The sequence below is a fragment of the Chrysochloris asiatica genome, unplaced genomic scaffold (genome assembly GCF_000296735.1).
Source record: "Chrysochloris asiatica unplaced genomic scaffold, ChrAsi1.0 scaffold00003, whole genome shotgun sequence".
Classification (NCBI taxonomy): Eukaryota; Metazoa; Chordata; class Mammalia; order Afrosoricida; family Chrysochloridae; genus Chrysochloris; species Chrysochloris asiatica.
In genome coordinates, this window is record NW_006408521.1 from 12,891,417 (window position 1) to 12,914,514 (window position 23,098).

Sequence of the window (23,098 nt, forward strand, 5' to 3'; positions counted from 1 at the left end):
GGGTCGCTGTGAGTCAGAACCAACTTGATGGCACTTAGCAATAACAACGACAACATCTTTCTGGTATTTTCTACTTTCAGTGAAGATCCATCTGATGTCAGCAATGATATCCCTCGATCCACATTCTCATTTGACTCTTGCTTGAACCTCTGCAGTTCCCTGTCAATGTACTGTTGCAGCCATTTTTGAATTGTTGTTGTTAAGTGCCATCAAGTTGGTTCCTATTCACAGTGTCCCTTTATAGAATTTCCAAGGAGCTACTGATGAGTTTAACTTTGTGGTTCAAACTGACCTTCAAAAAGAACCTATATGGTCGAGTGCTTATCCAATAGCGCCACACCAAAATTTTATTTGCATCTGATATTAAAGGTATTATCTGATTATTTCTGCATTCTGTTGGGTCATTTCACAAATATAAATCTCTTCCAATCTTTTGGCTAGGTAGCTGTCTTCCAAATTTCTTGGCATAGATGAGTGAGCATCAGTTTGTTGAAAGATTTCAATTTGTATTCCATCAATTCCTGGAACCTTGTTCTTTGCCAATGACTTCAATGCACCTTGAGACTTCTTCCTTCAGTATGATTGGCTTTTGTTCATATGCTATCTCTTTAAATGGTTGAGCATTTACCATTTGTTTCTGATGCAGTGACTCTATTTATTTTGAATCCTAGTTCTATGATTTGCTAGATGAGTAAATTCGGGCAAGACCTTAGTCTCTTTGTGAACATTTTCTTCATCTGTAAGATAGGATAATAATTATCACTAATTCTGAGGCACACTGTGATGATTAAATGAGTTAATGCAAACAAAATTTTTAGGACCATGCCTTGTGCATTTTAAGCTTTTAATGATTGTCAGCTATTGTTATTGTCCATCACAGTTTGTCAATTTGTTGAACTGAAGAAGTGCTGTGAGAATGCTCATTAGAAGCCAGGATGGTAAGACTTCATTTTGCATACTTCAGATATGCTATCAGAAGGGACAAGTGCCCTGGAGAAGGACATCATGCTTAGTAAAAATGTAAGGTCAGCTAAAAAGAGGGAGACGCCCATAGAGATGTACTGACATTGTGGTAGCAGCAATGGGCTCAAAGTAACAATTATGAAGATGGAGCAGGAATGGGTGGTGTTTTGTTGCATAGGGTAGCTGTAGTTAGAATTAACTCAATAGAGCCTAACAACACCACCATAAGGAAGATCAGTTAATATGACTACTATTCAAATTTACATATGAACTACTAAAGCTAATGATGAGAAAATTGAAGAATTCTACCAACTTCTTCAGTGTGATACTGTTCAAACATTCAGTCAAGATGCATTGATAATTACTGGTGATTGGAAAGCAAAAGTTGTAAACTAAGAGGAGGTATTGTTGTTTTGTTGTGAAGTGCTGTTGAGTCAGTTCCCACCCATAGCGACTCTGTATAGGGTTTCTGAGGAGAAATTGGTGAGCTTGAACCACCGACCTTGCAGTTCAAATGGCTTTGCAGTCTGGTGCATTAACCCACAGCACCACACTAGGACATTAGTAGTGGGAAAATATGGCCTTAGTTATAGAAATGACCCTGGAGATCGTATGGTAGAATTTGGTTTAAGACCAATGACTTATACATTGCAATACCTTTTTCCAACAACATAATAGGAAACATATATATGGACCTCACCAGATGGAACATATAGGAATGAAATCTACTACATCCATACACATCCATGGAAAGAGATCTGGAGAAGCTCAATATCACCAGCCAAAGACCAGGGGCTAACTGTGGAAGAGATCATCAATTGCTCATATGCAAGTTCAGGCTGAAGTTGAAAAGATTAAAACAATTCTATGAGAGCCAGAATATGAATTTAAATACATCCCACCTAAAGTTAGAGACCATCTCGAGAATAGATTTGATACTAGTGACCTAAGACCAGAGAAGTTGTGGTATGAAATCAAGAACATCATATATGAATAAAGCAAAAGCTTGTTAAAAAGACAGGAAATAAAGAAAAGACCAAAATGGATGTCAGAAGAAACTCTGAAACTTCCTCTTTAATGTAGAGAAGCTAAAACAACTGGAAGAAATACTGCAATAAAAGACTCCCGTAGAAAATTTGAAAGGACAGCTTAGAAGACAAATTAAAGTACTAAAATGAAATATGAAAAGATCTGGAGTTGGAAAACCAAAATGACAGAACATGCTTAGCATTTCTCAAACTGAAAGAACTAAAGAAGAAATTCAGGCCTTGAGTTGCAATATTGAAGAATTCTATGAGCAAAATATTGAATGACGCAGAAGCATCAAAAGTAGATGGAAGGAATACACAATCAGTGTACCAATAATAAATAGTTGATATTTAACTATTTCAGGAGGTACCATATGATCAAGAATCAATAGTATTGAAGAAGCTGCACTCAAGGCATTGGCAAAAAACAAAGCTCTAGGAAGTGAAAACTGAACTATTTCAACAAGCTGACGGTAGTACTGGAGGTTGTCCTCACTTGTCTATACTGAGATAGTGGGTAGACAGTTAACTGGCCAACCAATTGGAAAACATCCACAATTGTGCCCACTCTACAAAAAGATGATCCAATGCGATGTGGAAATCATCAAACAATATCATAATTATTGCATGGAAGTAAAACTTTGATGAAGATAATTCAAAAAAGTTGCAGCAGTACATCAGCAGAGAGCTGCCAGAAATTCAAGCAGGATTCGGAAGAGGAAGTGGAACCAGGGATATCATTGCTGATGTCAGATGGATCATTGCTGAAAGCAGAGAGTAACACAAAGATGTTTTCTTGACTATGCAAAGACATCTTTGCATAGTCATGACTATATGGATCATAAAAAAATCATGACTAATATTGAAAACAATGGTAATTTCAGAAAATTTAACCATACTCAAGAGAATCTTTTCTTTATTTCCTGTCTTTTAAACAATCTTTTGCTTAATTCATATTGATGTTCTTGATTCATACTCAAGAAACATTCATTCAGACAGAACAAGGGGATGCTGAATGATTTTAAATCATGAGAGGTGTGCACTAGGGTTGTATCTGTCACCACCATACTTACTCACTTTGTATGCTGAACAAATAATCTGTGAAGCTGGATTTTGTGAAGAAGAACATAGCTTCAGGATTTGAGGAAAACTCATCAAAAGCCTGTTCTGATGACACAGCCTTGATTGTTGGAAGTGTGGTGGTGGTGGTGGTTATGTGCCATGGAGTCGGTACAGGGTTTTTGAGGCTGTAAGCTTTACCGGAGCAGAAAGCCTCATCTTTCTCCTGTGGAACAACTGGTGGTTTCAAACTGCTGAATTTATGGTTTGATTTGTAACCAGCCTGATTCATAACCACTACACTACCAGAGCTCCTTTGTTGGAAGTGTAAATGATTTGAAAATTGATGAAGATCAGAGAATATAACCTTCACTATGGATTGCATTTCAATGTAAAGAAAATAAAAATCCTCACAACTGGGCCAATAAATCACATCATGATAAATGGAGAAAAGACTGAAGTTGTCAAAGACTTCATTTTGCTTGGATCCATGATCAACACTCATTGCAATAGCAGTTAAGAAATCAAATGATTTATTGCATTAGGCAAATCTGTTACAAAAGACCTCTTTACAGAAGATCAGGACTAAGCTGTTTCTGATCCAAGCCATAGTATTTTCAATCACCTCACATACATGTGAAAATTGGACTATGAATAAGGAAGACCATAGAAGAATCAATGCATCTGAACTATAGTGTTGGCAAAGAATATTGAAAGTACCATAGATAGTATTGCAAATAATAAGAATAAACAAGTCTGTGTTGGAAGAAGTACAGCTGGAATGCTCCTTAGAAGCCAGGATGGTGATACTTTGTCTCTCACACTTTGGACCTGTTGTCAGTAGAGGCCAGTTTTTGGAGAAGGACATTATGCTTGGTAAAGTGGAGGGTCAGAGAAAAAGATGAGGCCCTCAAAGAGGTGGACTGACACAGTGGTAGCAGAAATGGCCTCAAACGTTGATTGTTGGAAGTGTCGAGGACTTGAAATACTGATGAAATACAATTGTGAGAATGATGCAGAACTGGACAGTCTTTTTTTCTTTCTGTTGTGCATAGTGTCACTATGAGTTGGAACTGACTCAACGGCACCTAGTCACAACAACATTACTACTGCTGTCATTTTCATCGAACATACGCTACCCCATCTTTCAAAGCCCCACCATGCTCAATTGCCTGCCACTTCCTTGGCTTTCTTTCAACTTCCCAAAACATAGGCAACACCTCAGGCCCTGCATTCTCTATGCTAGATGATAGCTAACCAATCTGATAATTTACTACCTCGTGGAGATGAATTGATGCACTATGTTGTGGCTTGATATGTTTTATTATTACATTTTACAGTGGGCTTTCCCTATGAGAGAATGATAGCAATTGTATTCTGCAATGAGAGCAGATAAAAGTGAAATCATTCTTACCAAGTAGCCTGGAGGTGAGAACTGAGCAAATTGGTCCATGGTGATTGAATCCACACCCATACAACCAGCGATGGCAGGTGCAAAAAAGCTGCTCCAACAAGGCAGGAAATGTTTACAATTTCAGCAATGTTGGAGGCTAGTTTTTAGACTCAAACTCTCTTGTATCATGGTTTTTTTTGTTGTTGTTGTTGCTTTGTTTTGTTTTAATTTATGTATATGTAGTCTAACCTTGGGGTTCTCGTGTGGCACTGAATGATGCAGAAGCACTTGACTGCTAGCTACAACATAGGTGGTTTAAGCCCACCAGCCACTTCTTGGGAACCCTATGCAAGGTCGCCATGAGTTGAAACAGACTGGACAGCACCAAGCAACAATAGCAAGTGTAGCCATGACACTCTTGTCCTCCTTGGTTGCCAGTCTGTCCTTGCTTACACAAAATTAGATAAATGACATTGTATATGTTGCAAAAATCCTTCCAGCTTTCCTGCACAGCTAAGAAGGACTTTGTTATTGTTGTTGTTATTAGTTGTCATTGAGTCAGCTCTGATTCATTGTGACCCTATGCACAACAGAATGAAATACTACCTGGTCCTGAGCAAGTCTCATACTTATTCTGTTTGAGCCCATTGTTGCAGCCACTGTGTCAATTCATCTAATTGGGGGTCTTGCTCGTTTTCATTGACTCTCTACTTTCCCAAGCATGATGTACTTTTCCAGGGCCTGCTCCCTCTTGATAATATGCTCAAAGTACAAAAGATGAAGTATCACTATCCTAACTTCTAAGGATTTAGGATGCAATATTTTTATTCCCTTCGCCCTTCCATATGTTCTGACATACCTGAGGTATAATTCAGTTGAATTCAATTCAGTTAAGCAAATCAATAATGAAGAGCTACAATGATACAAACCTAGAATCAGGAAGCAGTTTTGCTATAACCTTGTATAACTAAAATTCAGAATGCCTGTAAGAGTATTGGGAAATTTGACTAAGAAGAGAAGCAGGGAAAATTTAATGGAGGAAGCAAAGATATCAGGTTGAGGACCAAGGTACACCTGACCCAAGCCATGGTATTTTCAATAGCCTCACATGCATGTGAAAGGTGGACAGTGAGCAAGGAAGACCTTGGAAAGAAGAATTGATGCATTCGAGTTACGATGTCAAGAGAACTGACTCATGGCAACCCTATGTGTAACAGAGTAGAACCACTCCAAACACAATTGTCTCCATTGCAATGTTTACAGAAGCAAATTGCCAGGCCGTATCTACAGGGCTCCACAGGGTGATTTCAAATGCCAAGATTTTGATCAGTGACCAAGCACAACACTACCAAGGCACATTTTACAATTTGGTTACTGGGTTAAAGAAATGATTCAGATGCCCAAATGATTGCAGAAAAATGAAGAGTTCAGCAGAAAGAATTAGATGATGAATGGTGTCTGCAGAGGTTAATTATTTAGCAATTTGAAACAGTCTACCCAAGGAGAGGTGCAAGAGAAGGAACTAGAATTTTTAAAGGAACAGAGAAGTATTATTTAAACCAGTGTAGCATACTGTATTGTCTCTTCTCTCTCAATCTCTATCAGTTTCACAAGTATATCATATATTCCATTCCATTAATATTCCATGGAGTAGCAAAAATATTCCATTATATGAAGATTATTATTGAACATATACAATAACCATTTCTTTTTCAAACTCATAATTCTGAAAATTGTGTCCAATAAGAATGTACTGGATATTGTAATACATTAGTGCATTACCAATAAATACTAATAATCAATGTATTTTAGTTATAATCACTGCTGATAAAGAATCCTAGAAAAAAAGTTTTTAATATAAATTCATGTTTCCAAAAGTTTCAAGAATGGGATTTTTTTTTTTCTCTCTCCCCTGTGTCTCTGTAGAAGTAGTGGACTGCAAAGTGGGTTTGAACCACAAGATCAGCAGTTCAAACTCACTTGCTGCTCCTCAGAAACACTATACAGGGTGGCTATAAGTTGGAACCAACTAGATGGAACTTAACAACAACAATATTACAAAATTAATTATTGTAATATAAAGCAAGACTGGATTTATATTTATAAATAGGGATTGTATGCTAGTTTATAATTTAATTTTTAGGAACTCTATATTTCAAAAGATAAGTTCAACTTTTCACCAGCAGAGATTCATCTTAGAGTTAAGCTTATTAAATAACTGAGTTTATTGATAGATTCTAGAAGAAAGCTCATTAAGTCTCTAATCAGTCATTTATTATAATAATAATGTATTTACAATGTTTACAAGAGGCTAGAAACTGTACTTGGTGCTTTTTAAAACATGACCTATTCTTTCCAAGTATCCCTACTAGAAGATATCAGTTTTTCCATAGAATAGTTGAAAACATTCAGGGTAAAAAAATTAAGCTATTTCTTTTCTTCTTCTTCTACTCCTCCTTCTTCTTCTTTTACATCAGTTTTACTATGAATTAGGTGAAGGTTTACAGAGTTAATCAATTTTCTGTTAAAAATGTCACACACATTTTGTTTCATGTCATGTTTTGCAATCCCTGTGATATTTCATTTATCCCACTTCCTCCTTGTGTTTTCTGTTTCCATTTCTTCTTCTTTCCTAACCCTTCCTGCCTGCTGAACTTTGTCCTTGGGCAAATGCTGCCCTTTTAATCTCAAATAGTTGATTATTCTAAGGTATGCATACTTTCCTAATATTATTGTTCCCTTATAGGCCTGTCTTGTTTGGCTGAAAGTTGAGCCATTGGGGTGAGTTCAATTCTAGGCCTGAAGTGTGACTAAGGGCTATATAGCCTACTGATCTCTATCCAACAAGTATGCCTGGTATTTTTTTATGGTATTTAGTCTTGTTCCACATGCTACATCCATCTATCAGGACCTCCTATTGTGATCCATTTCAGAACAGTTGGTAATGGTAGTTGGGCACCATCTATAATGATGAGTCAAAAATTATCTGTACTATGGCTATAGAATTTATTTTAATCAACTTTTAGAAAAGACAAATACCTCATTTTTCGACATAATCTCCTTGGTTTTCAATACACTTTGCCCATCCATCAATAAGCTTTTGTATTCCCTTATTTAAAAATGTTTTAGGCTGAGCTGTAGCCATGAATGCACTGCTGCCTTCACGTCTTTATCAGAAATGAACCTTCATTGTCAAAGGGTTGCTTCTAGGGGACCAAACAGCTGAAAGTTCTATGGAGCAAAATCAGAGGGAGGATACCTGAACACCTCAAAACAAAGTTTTTGGAGATTGTCAACAGTATCGTCAGAGGTGTGCAGATATGCATTGTTATGCAAAGTTGCAATACCTTTGAATAGCAGTGCTCTGTGTTTAATGTGAAATTTAGGTGTTAGCTCTTCAGTGAGCATCTCACTATAATGAGTACTGTTGATTGCTGAATGTTTTTCTGATAGCGTTCTAATTCTGGCTCTTGAGAATCTCAGAAAACTATAAGCATCAATTTTCCAGCTGATGGTTGGCTTTGAACTTTTTCATGGTTGGCAATTGAGAGTGTTTCCATTCCATCAGCTTGAAAATTGATCCATGCAGTATATCTAGCTCCAAAGCCTTACCAACTTCTTACGGGCCCTGGCTTCTCAGGATACCTCCCCAAAACAACCCAATTAAAGGCTCTTCGAGAAGAGACATAAAGAGGTTAGCTGGGAGGACCTAAAAGACAAAGTTTAGCAGTTCTCATTTTTCACCAAAGACCATTACTGAGCAGATGTCTGATTCTATCCAGTCTTTGTTTGAATTACTCCTCACTCTTTACTCTTGACATCCAAGTACATGAGATTTGATGGTGTTTTAAATTCATTTTGCAGGCTTTCTTTGGTGACAAGATGTTCTCCCCTCATACATTTTTCCACCAGTTCGTTGCCACCAAAGTCTGCAACCAGAAGTTCTTTCATCGTATCTGCAGCAACTTCCTATTTACCTTGAGTGGATTTGATCAAAATAATTTAAACATGGTACGTGTAAGTAGTTGGGTTCAGGAAACAATTGTTATTTTGCATAAAGGTGATGAGAGTTCATTCTAGATTGCTTGCAAACCTCATTTAACATTTTCCTTTTATGTCTCCTGGAATATAATTAGTATTTTCATAACATTTTATCAGGACCGAGGGTCAATCTGCTTTCGTAGGAGGATTTAAGGAAAATGGTTTGCCACTAAAAAAATCCCTTCAATGATTGTTGACCAAGATGTCACCATGGAAAGGCTATTTGTTTGAATTAAGACCGTAGTTTTAAAACTTACATGACTAGCATGAGGCCTATCTTAGATATACTGAAGTAGAATTTAAGTGAATACAGAATTAATTTTCCATTTACTCAGGTGATTTGGCTATAGTGATTTTGTGGATCACTTACTTCCTTAATCCAATGGAATAAAGGGATGGTTCTTCAAAAATAGCCACAGATTTACAGTAAAAATGCATCCTGAGAGCTATAAAGGTTTCAGTTCTTGTCAAATTATATCTAAATTCATTGTGATCCTTTTTTTCCTAAGTTATCACTAGCTGACCCCAAAGAGTGGAAGTTCCTCTCTGCTCCTCAGATAGACAGGAGAAAACAAACAGGGAAAGAGGTCAAGATAGTCTTCACCCATCTTACAGAATTAATGCCGAGAGCCTACCTCCCTCTGCCCACTGGAAAACTGATAATACTTGAGAAATGCTGAGCAAGTTCGTTCTTTTTGATTTTCTAACTCTAGGACTCTGCACATTTCCTTATAATACTTGATTATGTCTTGTTTAGCAGTCCTTTGGAAATTTTTGGTTCAGTTCTTTTTGCCCTCATTTCTTCCTTTTGCTTTACTATCTTGACATTGGAAAGCAAATCTGACATTGATTTTGTTCTTTTCCTTCTTTCTTGTCTGCTTATTGAATTTTGCTTTCTTCCTATATGTTGTTCTTAATATCATCCCACAATTCTTCTGTTCTTTAGTCATTAGTGTCTAATGCATCAAATATCTTCTTGAGATATTCTCTAAATTCAGGCGGAATATGTGCAAGGTCATGTTTTCGCTTTCCTGGACTTGTCTTCATTTTCTTCAGCTTCAGCCTGAACTTCCATATAAGCAACAGATGGTCTGTTACACAGTCTGCCCCGGCCTTGTTTTCGCAGATGCATAGAGCTTTTCCACTGTCTCTTCCCACAGATGTATTCAGATTGATTTCTGTGTATTTCGTTTGTTGAGGTCCAATTGTATAGTATTTTGTTTTCCTTAAAAAAAAGATATTTGCAATGGATAAATCATTAGTTTTGCAGAATTCCATGATATGATCTCTAGCATCATTTCTATCACAAAGGCTATATTTTTCAACTACTAACCCTTCCTTTTTGTTTTCAACTTTTGCATTCCAGTCACCAGCAATTATCAACACATCTTGAATACATATTTGATCAGTTTCACACTGAAGAAGTTGGTAGAATTCTTTAATTTCATCATCATTGGCTTTAGGCGTTGGTGCATACATTTGAATAATAGTGGTATTAACTTATCTTCCTTGTAGGCATATGGGTATTATCCTTTCACAGCCAGCACTCTACTTTAAAATAGATCTTGGAATGTTATTTATTATTATTATTATTTAAAGATTTTATTGTGAATTGAGTGATAGTTCACAGGACAGATCATCAATTTTGCACTCAGCCAATCATATTTTGTTTCATTGCAATGATTATAATCTCCTCCATGCACCATCAGCTAACAGTATTTGCCTCTATTACTTTTTTTTGTTTTGTTTTAGTATAATGTACACAAAACACACAGAAAATATATATTAGTTTAAATGACCAAAGGACACATTTTGCAAGCCATTCTCCTGCCCACCAGCACACAGCTTTTCTCTTTCCATGTGTCTAGAGTCCTCAGCTGCTCTATCTTTCTATGCCATCACCTCTGCTTCTGTCTCTGGTGTCACTGTTTCTTTGGTTAGGATCCCATGCTCAACTCATGCTCTTCCCTCTTGATGGTCCTAGGGTCCACTGTTCCTGGAGTGAAAGATTAACTACTTCCCGTTTTTGTTATAAATCTTCTACCTTTACAGTTGTGACAACTGCAATTAATCATGATAACAATTGCTCATTATTGAATCAAAAGAATCCATTCTCCCCATCCCCTTTCACCAGACCCATCTAGACAAGAGGAAAACTATTCAGTGGGGATTTTACCCTACCTCCCTTGCTCTGAAACTAAGCACACACTTGAGAACTTTTAAGCCAGCCATTTCATGCCTTTATAGCACCCCCACCCCATTTTTTGGTAGCCAATGTCTAAGTTGCCTGTCCCTATCAACTCTGTGTACTGAGGGGATAGGCTTGACCTTTGATATAAAGACTCTTTCCCTCTCAGTAGGAATTTTGAGCAACTACATCCATTAGCAAAGGTCAGGTTCATGAAATTGTAGCAATTTACACTTACTTCCTGTATCAAACTTCTGGGTTAATGTGCTGAAGTGCAAAGTCATTTGAACTGCAAGGTAGGTGGATCAAGTTCACTAGCTGCTCCTTGGAAACCCTATACAAGGTTGCCATGGGTCGGAACTGACTCGAAGGCACTTAACAACAACAACAACAACAACAACAACAAGTAGCATAATGGCTACAAGTTGGGCTGCTAACCTCAAGGTCAGCAGTTCAAAACTACCAGATTTTCTCTGTGGGAGAAAGATGAGGCTTTCTGCTCCCATAAAGATTTGCAGCCCTGGAAATCCTATGCGGGGTTGGTATGAGTCAGAACCTACTCCAATGCACACTACCACCACTACCAGTTGAGTTCTGAACAGAAAAGTATCCAACCTAGGTCAAATGGGTACTATTTGCAAGTTTGGGGAAGTGTTCTTTTTGATGATGAATGTGACGCCATTCCTCTTCAATTTGTCATTCCAAAAATAGTAAACCATATGATTATCTGATTCAAAATGGCTAGTACCAGTCCATTTCAGTTGCATTGTTCCCCATCACCAAATGAATGTTCTGAAGGCTTTACTCCATTCATGTCATCATGGTCATCTCTACTCTGAAGAGGCAATCTTTCCCAGTAGCATTTTGAGTGCCTTCCAACCCAAGGGACTTACTGTAGACATTTTATCTGACAATATACTGGTGTTATTCAGAATCTTTTCCTCTTTAGGCACTCTATCTGACAATTTTCCACTGTTATTCATCAGATATTCAGTAGTTAAATAGTCAGAAGTAGGCTGCCTCTCCTTCTTCCTAGTCTGTCATAGTCTGGAAATGCAACCAAAACCTGTCTACCACGGGTTACCCTAGTGGTATTTAAAATGCCAATGGCATAGTTCCCAGCATTACAGTAACATGTAAGCCACCACAGTATGACAATTTGAGAGGGGAGTGGTGGTTTGTAGACTGGACTACATAACATTGCAACTCCTACAGATGTATTTATTTTAGTGGAGTATAATTAGAATCCAAGAGTAGCATTTGTCAAATATTGAAAAAATGTGTGTGTTCAAAACTCATCTCTAGAGATTCTGATTCAGTAAATTTGGGTGGCTCATTAGTATGTGCATTTGTAAAAGCTCCAAGGTATTTCTTATATTTACTTTGGTGGAAAATAACACACACACACACACACACACACACACACACACACATACAAACACACATACAGGAGAGGGCATCAAGAAAGTTCAGAAAAAGTTGATTATCTTTTTATTCCATTTTCCCACAAATTGTTTGAAGCCCTATGGTATATGTACACCTATAATGCAATTTGAAGTGTGGAAGAATCCATTTTGATTCTTTTTGAACCAGAAGAAATCTGAATTCTAATGAAGGTTAAAATATTGGATGGATTTGTTTCATCATCTTTTAAAGAGCCCCAAATAATATTTTCTAAATATTCTTTATATATTCAAAGAGCCCCATATTCTTTATCAGAAGGAAACATCAGATTTGTACTCAATATGTTTTACAAAGAATTTTCTCTGAATGCCCCTTGGAACTTAAAACATGGTAAATAGGATGTCCTGATTCTTTCCTAGATTGATCACTAGGCTTTTATCCTTACCTCTCTGTATTAGACCTGTCTCATGTGGGCTTCATGAAGGCACTAACTACTGAAGGCTGTAGTCTTTGAGCTACATCAGTAAGTATTTTAAATCCTCTTCGACTTCAGCAAACAAGGTTGTGTCAGCTACATATCGAAGGCTGTTAATGAGTCTTTCTCCAATCCTGATACATGTTCATCTTCATATAATCCAGCTTTTCAGATTATTTTCTCAGTATACAGTTGAGTAAGTATGGTAAAAGAATACAATCATAGCACACACTCTTCCTAATTTAAACCATTCTATATTCCCTTGATCTGTCTAATGACTGCAAAAATAGAGATGGAAGAGAGGAATGTTCTTAACAATGAATGTTCTTAACAATATATTCAGGTGATAGAGTTTTGTTTTTTGTTTTTTTTTTATAAAAAGAATCAATTTTCTCTCAACTGCTTACTATTAACCTTGGAGTGAGGAATACTCTCTTTCTTTTTCAGAGTCGCTTAGACGTTTATTTGGCACAAGGCAGCGAAGGAACATCTGTTCAGAATATGCTGCACTGGGCCCAGGTACATGCCTCCTGTTCCTGATGTCACATGCGGCACTGCAGTGACAGTCCCAGGGTGAATTTCCAGAGAGCTCACAACAGGGCTTTACAGTCACCTGCTACTGTCAGTTTGTTATTTCTGGCATTAGCACAACACTTCAAGATGCAAGACTTCCCATTCCTTGATAACGAGATTTGAATTCTCATTATAAATCAAGCCGAATGCTGTTGAGTTGATCGGGACTCCTGTCAACTACATGTGTGTCAGAGTAGAACTGTCCTCCAGAATTTTCAATGGCTGATTTTTCCGATGTTGTTCATCAAGCTTTTCTCCTGAGGCACCTCTGTGTGAACTAGAATCTCCATTCTTTCTGTTAGCCAAGCTTTACTCCCCTCTGTTCTCCATGTTCCCAGTATCTGGGCTTTAGTCTGGTTCCCAGATATTCTGAATATGTTTTCATCCTTAAATTACTCCAAAATACCTTTTTAAGAAAATCCTTGTATTTCCTCTTTAAGGAACTTTTCACCTTTAATAGAACTTTATAAAATGTTACAACCTCTTCCAGAAGGTCTGCTCATGAGGTATTTCAGAGTGTGAAAAATAATTCTTTATTTAGAGAAAATTAAATGTTGCTGAGGGATTTTTATAGATTAGCAACTCATGTTTATAACAACACTTTAAACTGTGTTTATTTACTATTTTAACTCAATTATCAATTAACTTAGAAATAAGCCAAATTCAATTGCGATGGTTTCTAGGTCAAATGTGTGCCTATATTCTTGGCTAGTGACTTTAGTCACAAATTCATTTGAAAAGTTGGCAAATATATATACTTCTTCCTGTGTTTGTGAAAGGGGTGGTGGTGGTAGACAGAGATGCTTTTTTAAAAAGTTTACTATACCTGGGATCCCTAGGAATTGGTATTTTAAATTGAATCCTAAGAAACTTGTTTCCTCTTTAAAGTTGAAAATTTCTGCTATATACTTTAGAAAACATGTTGTCTCCAGCCTAAAACAAATATAACTTGAAGCACTAGTTGTGTATTTCTTAAATACTTTGAAAAGCTCCGTCTCCAAAAGATCAGGCTTCATGTTCTTTTATGAAAAAAAAATGTTTAGGACATAGGTCTTCCTAACTGTCGTCTGCCAGTTTGTTGTTCTGTAGTAGTTTGCATGTTTCTGTAATGCTGGAAGCTATGCCATCAATATTTGACATACCAACAGAGTTACGCATGATGAACAGGATCCAGTGGAGCTTCCTGACTATGACAGACTAGGAAGAAGGAGCGTGGACTACTTCTGAATGTTTAGCCAATTAACACCTTATGAATATCAGCAGAACATTGTCAGACATAATACCAGAAGATGAAACCATTATGAATAGCACCAGAATATTGTCAGATATAGTGTGTGAAGATGAGCCCCTCAGGATGTAAGGCATTCAAAATATAATGAGGGAAAAGCTGCTTCCTCAAAGTAGAGTCGACTGTGATGATGCAAATGGAATAAAGCTCTTGGTACCTTCATTTGCTGATGGGGTACAATTTAAAATGAGGAAAACTTCCTATTAATAATCAGGACATGGAATATATGAAGTATGACTTTAGGGAAAATGGAAGTCATGCAAAATGAAATGGAACACATCAGGATTGATATCCTAGGCATTGGTGAGCTAAAATGGGCTGGTATTGGCCATTTGATAACAGAAAATCGTATAGTTTACTATGTTGAGGAAGATAAATTAAATTGATGCATTCATCATCAAATAGAACACCTCAAGATCAATCTTGGAATATAACTGTCTGTGATAGGATAATATCCATATGCCTACAAGGAAGAACAGTTAATACCACTGTATTCAAATTTATACATCAACCACTAAAGTCAGTGATGATGAAATTGAAGAATTCTACCAACTTCTTGAGTGTGAAGTTGAACAAAAATGTATTCAAGATGCATTGATAATTGTTGATAATTGGAAAGTAAAGAGAAGAAACAAAGAGGAAGGATCAGTAGTTGGAAAATATGGCCTTGATGATAGAAATGATGCTGAAGATAGCATGACAGAATTTTGCTATACTGACTTATTAATTGCAAATACTTTTTTTTCAGCAATGTAAGAGGCAACTACACACATGGACCTCAATAGAGGGAATACAAGGAATCAAATTGACTGCATCTGTGGAAAGACACAAAACAGAAACTCAGTATCAGCCAAAACAAGTCTAGGGGCAGATTGTGAAACAGACCATCAATTGCTGATATGCAATTTCAAGCCAAAGCAGAAGAAAATTGTAACAAGTCCACAAAAGCCAAAATATGACTTTGAATAGATACCATCTGAATTCAGAAACCATTCTCAAGAACAGATGTCATATGTTGGACACTAATGACCAAAGACCAGAAGAGTTATAAGATGACATCAAAAGCATACAGGAAGAAAGCAAAAGGTCATTAAAAAGACAGGAAAGAAAGAAAAAAAATGGACTTCATAAGAAACTCTGAAACTTGCTCTTGAGAAGTAGAAAAGCTATAGCAAATGGAAAAAATGAGGAAATCAAAGACCTGAACATAAAATTTCCAAGGGCAACTCAAGAATACAAAGTAAGCAATTATAATGAAATGTGAAAAGACTTGGAGTAAGAAAACCAAAAGAAGAAAACATTCAGCATTAGTCAAGATCAAAGAACTGAATAAAAAAATTCAAGTCTTAACTTGCTTATGGGGCAAAATATTGAATAATGTATAAAACATAAAAAAAGATGAAAGAATACACAGAATATACAGAGTCAATGAAATGGTTAATGTTCAGCCATTTCAAGAGGTAGCATATGATCAAGAATCAATGGTACTGAAGGAAAAAATCCAAGCTGCACTGAAGGCTTGGTGAAAACCAAGACTCCGGGAACTGACAGAATACAAACTGAAATCTTGCAACAAACTGATGCAGTACTGGAGGCACTCACAGTTTACACCAAGAAATTTGAAAGAGAGCTACATGCTCAACTGATGGGTAGAGATCTATATTTGTGCCCATTACAAATAGAGGTGACCCAACAGAATATAAGAATCATCTAACAATATCATTAACATTACATGCAAGTAAAATTTTGATGAAGATAATGAAAAATGGTTACAACAGTACATTAACAGAGAACTGCCAGAAATTCAAGCCAAATTTAGAAGAGGACATGGAACTAGGGATATCATTACTGATGTCATATGGATCTTGGCTGAATGCAGAGAACAACAAGAGATGTTTATTTGTGCTTTATTGCCTCTGCAAAGGCTTTCTTCTGTGTAGATCATGACAAACTATGAAAACATTGCAAATAATGGGTATTCCAGAACACTCAGTTGTGATCATGAGGAACCTGTCATTAGACAGAGCAAGAGGATACAGAATGGTTTTAAATTTGGAAGAGTGTGTGCCATTTTTGTTGTCTTACTTATTTAACGGTATACTGAACAAATAATCTAGAAAGATTATATAAAGAATGTGGCATCAGGATTGGAGGAAGACTCATCAACAACCTTTGATATGTAGATGGCATAACCTTGCTTGCTGAAGGGGAAGAGGACTTAAAAACTTACTGATGAAGAGCAAAGACTACAGCCTTCAGTATGGATTACACCTCAATGTAAAGAAAACAAAAATCCTCACAATTGGGCCAATAATAACATAATAAATGGAGGAAAATTTGAGGTTGTCAAAAATTTATTTTTCTTAGTTCCATAATCAACATTCATGGACGTAACAGCCAAGATACCAAAGATGTATTGCATTAGGCAAATCTACTGCACAAGACCTCTTTAAAGTGTTCAAGAGTAAAGATGTCAGTTTGAGGACTAAGGTGTGCCTGACCCAAAGTCATGGTATTTTTAATAGCCTCATATGCATGTAAAAGTTGGACAATGAATAAGGAAGACCAGAGAATACTCAATGTATTTGAATTATGGAGTTGTAGAAGAATAGTACAAGTATCATGGACTTCCAGAAGAACAAACAAACCTGTGTTGGAAGAAGTACAAACAGAAAGCTCCTTAGAAGCCAGGATAGAGAGACTTCATCTCATACTTTGGACATATTATCAGGAAAGACCATGTTACCTGGAGGACTTCATGCTTGGTAAAGTGGAGGGTCAATGGAAAAGATGAAGACCTCCAACAAGATGGATCGTCACAATGACAGCAACAATAGGCTCAAACATAATAACAATTGTGAAGATGGCACAAGAGGGGGTAGTGTTTTGTTCTGTTGTGCATAGGGTCACTATAAGTTGGAACCAACTAGATCGCACCTAACAACTACAACAACAACTGGTGGTGAGATAGATAAACCCTATAATACACATGACCTTTCAGGTATATAGTATCAACTGACACTTATTAAGTACTTACAGCTATGAGTCGGAACCGACTCCATGGCACATAATCATTACCACCATATGTTTTACTTAGTGATGATAAAGATGATTTTGTTCCATTCATTGAATTCTCATAGCAATTTTTCATTGAAGGCATTAGTATCCTCATTTTACAAATAGCATAGGCGTTCCCTTACACACCTGCTAACTGACTTCTCTTAAGGAGATCTCTTTTCCTTTGAGAAAAACCTCCCTTCAGGAAAGAAATTAGTCGGAGATAAAATATAGAGCTCTGGTAGCACAGTGGTTACAAATTGGGCTTTGAATTGCAAGGTCAGCAGTTTGAAACTACCTGCTGTTCTGAGGGAGAAAAATGAGGCTTTCTGTACCCGCAAAGATTTGCAGCCTTGGAAACCCTGTACAAGGTCGCTATGAGTCAGAACCGACTCCATGGCACATAACAACAACAATAATATATGATGATGATAGTACTAATATTAAGCAAAATGAGCATCACCAGGCACTACTTTCCTTATCCTGTATATTCCTCTATTTAGTCTTCTTGCCCTATCATTCTTATTTTACTTCTTTAACTCTGTTTCCTCATCTGTAAAATGAAAATGATAATAATATTTATCTCATTGCCCTGTATCACAGATTCAGTTGCCTGTTAAGCTTAAATTCAATCTCATGTCTTTTTTGAGGCTAGAACCAAGTGCTATACCAGGACATTCTACTAGCTTTTGTTGTTGAAAATCAGCTGATTCAAATAGCTGCCCACTGCTACTCCTATAAATATAAATCAAGGTAGAAATATTGTTTAAAAATTGAGATAAAATCAATATATGTGAAAACAAACATTTGAGAGACACGCAATGCAAACAGCTGTTAGAATACTCTTGAAATAATTTAATAAAGTGCTTAAAGTAAACGTGAAAATTATCTATCTCCTGAATTAAGCATGGATTGTAAATAGAAGAAAAAGAAACCAATGTACATTACTCAAAACACACAGCAACCCTAGAACAGAGTAGAAGTGCCTCAGAAGGCTTCCCAAGCTGTAATCATTACTACCACATCTTCCTCCTGGGGAGCAGCTTGTGGGTTCACACTGACACCCATTCAGTTATCCACGGTGCTTATCCATGGTGCCATTAGGACTTGACAGCAAAGGGTTAATGTGCATTAGTGTTTTTATTCAAATATCTAAAGTATGAAAATCAAAATTAATAAAAGATCATGCCTGGTGTCTCAGAGACTCGGTGTCTTGGCTCAACAGACAGTGGGCAGACAGTAACCCCACACCTCACAGATAGCACTAAGGAAACTCTGAGAATAATCATTTTGTTCAATATGAATAATTATGCTTAAGAAAAAGGATGATGGTGATAATAATAACACCCTGTAATTAGCGTCTGAATGGTGCAAACAGCTAATGCATTGGTTGTTAACCAAAATTTTGTTGGAGGTTTAAGCCCACCCAGAGGCATCTCAGAAGAAAGGCTTGGTGATTTCCTGCTGAAAACTTGTTGTTGTTGTTAAGTGCCGTCGAGTCGGTTCCGACCCATAGCGACCCTGTACAGGGTTTCCGAGGGTGTAAATCCTTACGGGAGTAGAAAGCCTCATCTTTCTCCCGCGGACAGGATGGTAGTTTCAAACCGCTGACCTTAAGGTTTGCAGCCCGATTCGTAACCACTATGCTACCAGAGCTCCTTAGGCATGGAAAATACTATGGTGGACAGTTCTCCTCTGGCATACGTTGGGTCACCATGAGTTGAAATCAACTTGGTGGAAAGTGGTTTAGTTTTCTGAATTTTTGGAGTAATACCCTAGAATTTCTGATAAGAATAATAAGTTATAAAGTTGTTTAATAAAAATGTTGCTGCAGCTATTAAGTACTGTCGCGTCGGTTCTAACTCGTAGTAGCCCTATATAGGGTTTCTGAGACTGAAAATCTCATAAAATCTAATTTTTCTTCCAGGTTCATAATAGTCCGCCTGCTGCCAGTTAGTGAATTCCTACTGATAGTGACCCACCTATGGTTTCCTAGGTTGTAAATCCTTCCAGAAGCAGAAGGCCTCCTTTTTCTCGTGAGGAGTGGCTGTTAGATTTGACCTGCTGCCTTGTGATACGAAGCGCAGGAATAGCCTAGTCGCTATCAGGGATCCTTGTTAATAGGAGCAGCAGGAATTATTCAAGTGTGGGAAATGCATAATTGATGCCTTAATGAAAACAAATACAAGAAGTCCTGGAGCCAAGATATTAAAAACTCATTCAATTGAGCATCTGTGTTTAAATTTCTAATTAAATTAAATATTTGAGGCCTCCCTACCTGACAATTTTCATTAGGAAGGTATGTTGTTGCTGTTCAGTGACATCAAGTCAGTTCCAACTCATAGCAACCTGTACAAGGTTGCTGAGGAATGGCTGGTGGGTTTGAATTGCTGACCTTGTCATTCAAACGACCCTGTGGCCCAGTGCTTATAGGGAAGAGTAAAACATTATATTTCTCACACATCAAGTCAATTATGTAAATTAGTTTAAATTTTTAACATTTATCCTGGTGTGGCCCTGTAAAATCAGCAATGGACTGTGAAACATGAGGTTGGCAGTTCAAACCTACCAGCTGCCCCTCAAAAACCCTACACAGGGTTACGATGAGTAGGAACCGGCTCAACAGTACTAAACAACAATGTCGTTTTTCTTATTAAAGTATTCTTAATTTTCACTCATGGGCCGAAATAGTGAAAGGTATGTCAATCTCGTTTGTATTTTTCTTCTTTAGTGTTTTTAAATATACATTGTTTTCTCTATCATATAAGTGTGTTTATTATTTCATTTTACTTTAGGCTGTTAATTCGGGTCGATTCCAAGCTTTTGATTGGGGAAACTCAAATCAGAACATGATGCACTTCAACCAGGTACAATATGATAATAATAATCAGTTGTACATTATAAATAAACTAATAGAATCTATATCCACTTCTTGAATATATACTATGTCCTATTCACTATGCTGCTTATTAAATTCTTACCATGTGCCACATTATTATATCTGATCCTTACAATGACACAGCCAAGTGAGTATTACTATCCTACTTTTCCAGAGGCTCAGAGAGTTTAGGTAAATTGCCAGTCATTTTCACTAGTGAGAACCAGGATATGACCCTAGATTTCTTAGATCTAAAGTCTATCCTTGGTTTACTTTTACACACCTATGGCTTCTTAAAACACAGACAGCCTTAACACGTAAGGCCATATATTGAAGAGATAATTGTTCGTGTTGTGTTGCCAAGTGCCGTCAAGTCGGTTCCGACCCATAGCGACCCTGTATAGGGTTTCCGAGGAGCAGCTGGTGAGCTTGAACCGCCAACCTGGCAGTTCAAATGGCTTTGCAGTTTGGCGCATTAACCCACAGTGCCACACCAGGACTCTGGTGAGATAATTAGAGACCCATAAATTTTGTTTTTAAAGTATATTTTCTGACTTTTTACCAAGATCTTGCAAAGTGCATGCTGTCTTCATCATTCTTTGGGATGTCATTTGCTGTCCTTTTTTTTTTTTTTTTTAAAAAAAGAAGAATATCAGGTTTACTAAAACTAAACCAAAGAAAACTCACTTACAAAAAAAAAAAAAAGCTGTGGAATCTGCTAGTGAATAGTCTGTAAGCAAATTTCCTGACATAATTTGAAAATCTGGGGGAAAATGATATACTAAAGAGAAATGTGTTATATTATTGTATTGCTATTTTTCTCCAGTATAGAACAAATCCAATGAGTTTTTATTTCCTATTGATAGACTTAGTTCAAGTTTAGCAAGTAGGCATCAAAATTATGTACTTTTATCAAATCAAGGACATGGAAATTTTGAAATAAAAAAAAATGCTACTTATTTAAAGCTAAATTTAAGTGGTAATTTTAGTGGCACCGTAATAACTGCTGTAATTAGAATTTTAACCAGAATTCGTTTGAATATTTTAATTTGTTTCTTCTGAACTGCTATAGTTATGCGCACACACACATGCACAGGATGTCAAAGTACTCCTTACTCCTATTAGTAACAATTCTGTGTCCTAGAAAGAGCCTCTAATTGCTTCAGGAGAAGCTTTTAAAGTGATTTTATTATAATAGACTCATAGCTGTTTGGATGAGAGTTGGTCATAAGTATTAACCCTAACAGTGTACTCACACATGGAATAAAAATTGTGACTGTATGGTGATTCAGGTTCACTTATGGATCTTTTGCTTGAGATTTTGGAGAGAAAAGTGAGTAATTAAGGGGAAAAATGTAAAACAATACTGAGAGTCCACTATGCATAAAAAGGAAGAAGTTTACTTTCCACTACAATTAATCACTGACATTTTGATTGAAAAGTATATACCTAATGAAAGTGCTGGATTCCTGGTGTGGCGCTATAGGATAAGCACTGGAATGCGAACCACAAGGTTGGCAGTTCAAACCCACTAGCTGTTCCTTGGAAACTCTGTATAGGATTACTATACATGGGCATCAACTCAATGGCAAAAAAGAACAAAAATAATGAAAGTATTACTAGAAAGATGATCCCTCATGTAAATGAGAGATCTCTTCTTCCAGAATCTTATCTTATTCCTCAAAAAGCACAAGTCATAGATATAAAACTGCCCTTAATATTCACAATTTATATATTACACAAAAATTCAATTATTATTAGCATTTTAATATTTCTATATATCTTAATTATCCACTTTTAGTTTTGGAAGAAGTTGCTTTTAAGAGCTGAAAGTACCATTATTTCTTTAATGTGGTTTTCTATAAAATCTGTTTTTTTCTTTATCTCTTTAATTGATTTTAGTCTACACCTCCCTTTTACAACGTCACTAAGATGGAAGTTCCAACAGCAGTGTGGAATGGAGGACAAGACATTGTGGCTGATCCAAAAGATGTTGAGAATTTACTCCCTAAACTTTCCAACTTTATTTATTACAAGTGGATTCCACACTATAATCATATGGATTTTTACCTTGGACAAGATGCACCACAAGAAGTTTACCAAGACCTAATTAGCTTGATGGAAGAGTGTTTGCAAAATTAAGTACTCAATGTGATGGTAAACCAATGACTCTCACCCCTAGTGGCTACATATTTGTGTAATCCCTCTCCCCTTGACTATGGGTGGGACCTGTGGCTTGCTTCAAACCAATAAAATTGACAAAGGTGACAAAATGCCAACTCTTTGTTCATGTCATATTATATAACAATGGTGATGGAACATCACACCCCAATTACATTAAATATATAGGAATCAATGTTGGTGGTAATGGTGGTCGTGTGTCGTGGATTCAGTCCATATACATAGTAACCCTGTATAGGGCTTTTGAGACTGTTCATCTTTAAAGGAGTAGAAAGCCTCATTTTTCTCTCATGGAGTGACTGGTAGAGTCAAACTTCTAACCCGGTGGTTATCAGCCCAACTCATAACACATTATGCTACCAAGGGATTTATTTTGGTTGTGATGAAGTTTATGTGCCATGGTGTTGGTTCTGGCTCATAGTGACCCTGTATAGGGTTTTGGAGGCTATAAATATTGACAGGAGCAAAAAGTTTCATCTTTCTCCCATGGAGTGACTGGTAGATTTGAACTGCTGACCTTGTGGTGAGCAGTCCAATACATAACCCAGTATGCCACCAGGGTTCCTTAGG

The 23,098-nt window shown here is 36.8% G+C and overlaps 1 protein-coding gene across 1 annotated transcript in view; it reads left to right on the plus strand.

Annotated features, from left to right (window-relative positions):
- Positions 1-22,489, plus strand: part of LOC102834206 (lipase member K-like) — a 36,718-nt gene extending 14,229 nt beyond the window's left edge. Inside the window, exons 6-9 of the mRNA XM_006831120.1 lie at positions 8,308-8,454; positions 12,999-13,070; positions 20,265-20,336; positions 22,250-22,489. Coding sequence (XP_006831183.1) covers positions 8,308-8,454; positions 12,999-13,070; positions 20,265-20,336; positions 22,250-22,489 — 531 coding nt within the window. The remainder of the gene's footprint in view (positions 1-8,307; positions 8,455-12,998; positions 13,071-20,264; positions 20,337-22,249) is intronic.
- The last annotated feature ends 609 nt before the right edge of the window (positions 22,490-23,098 follow it).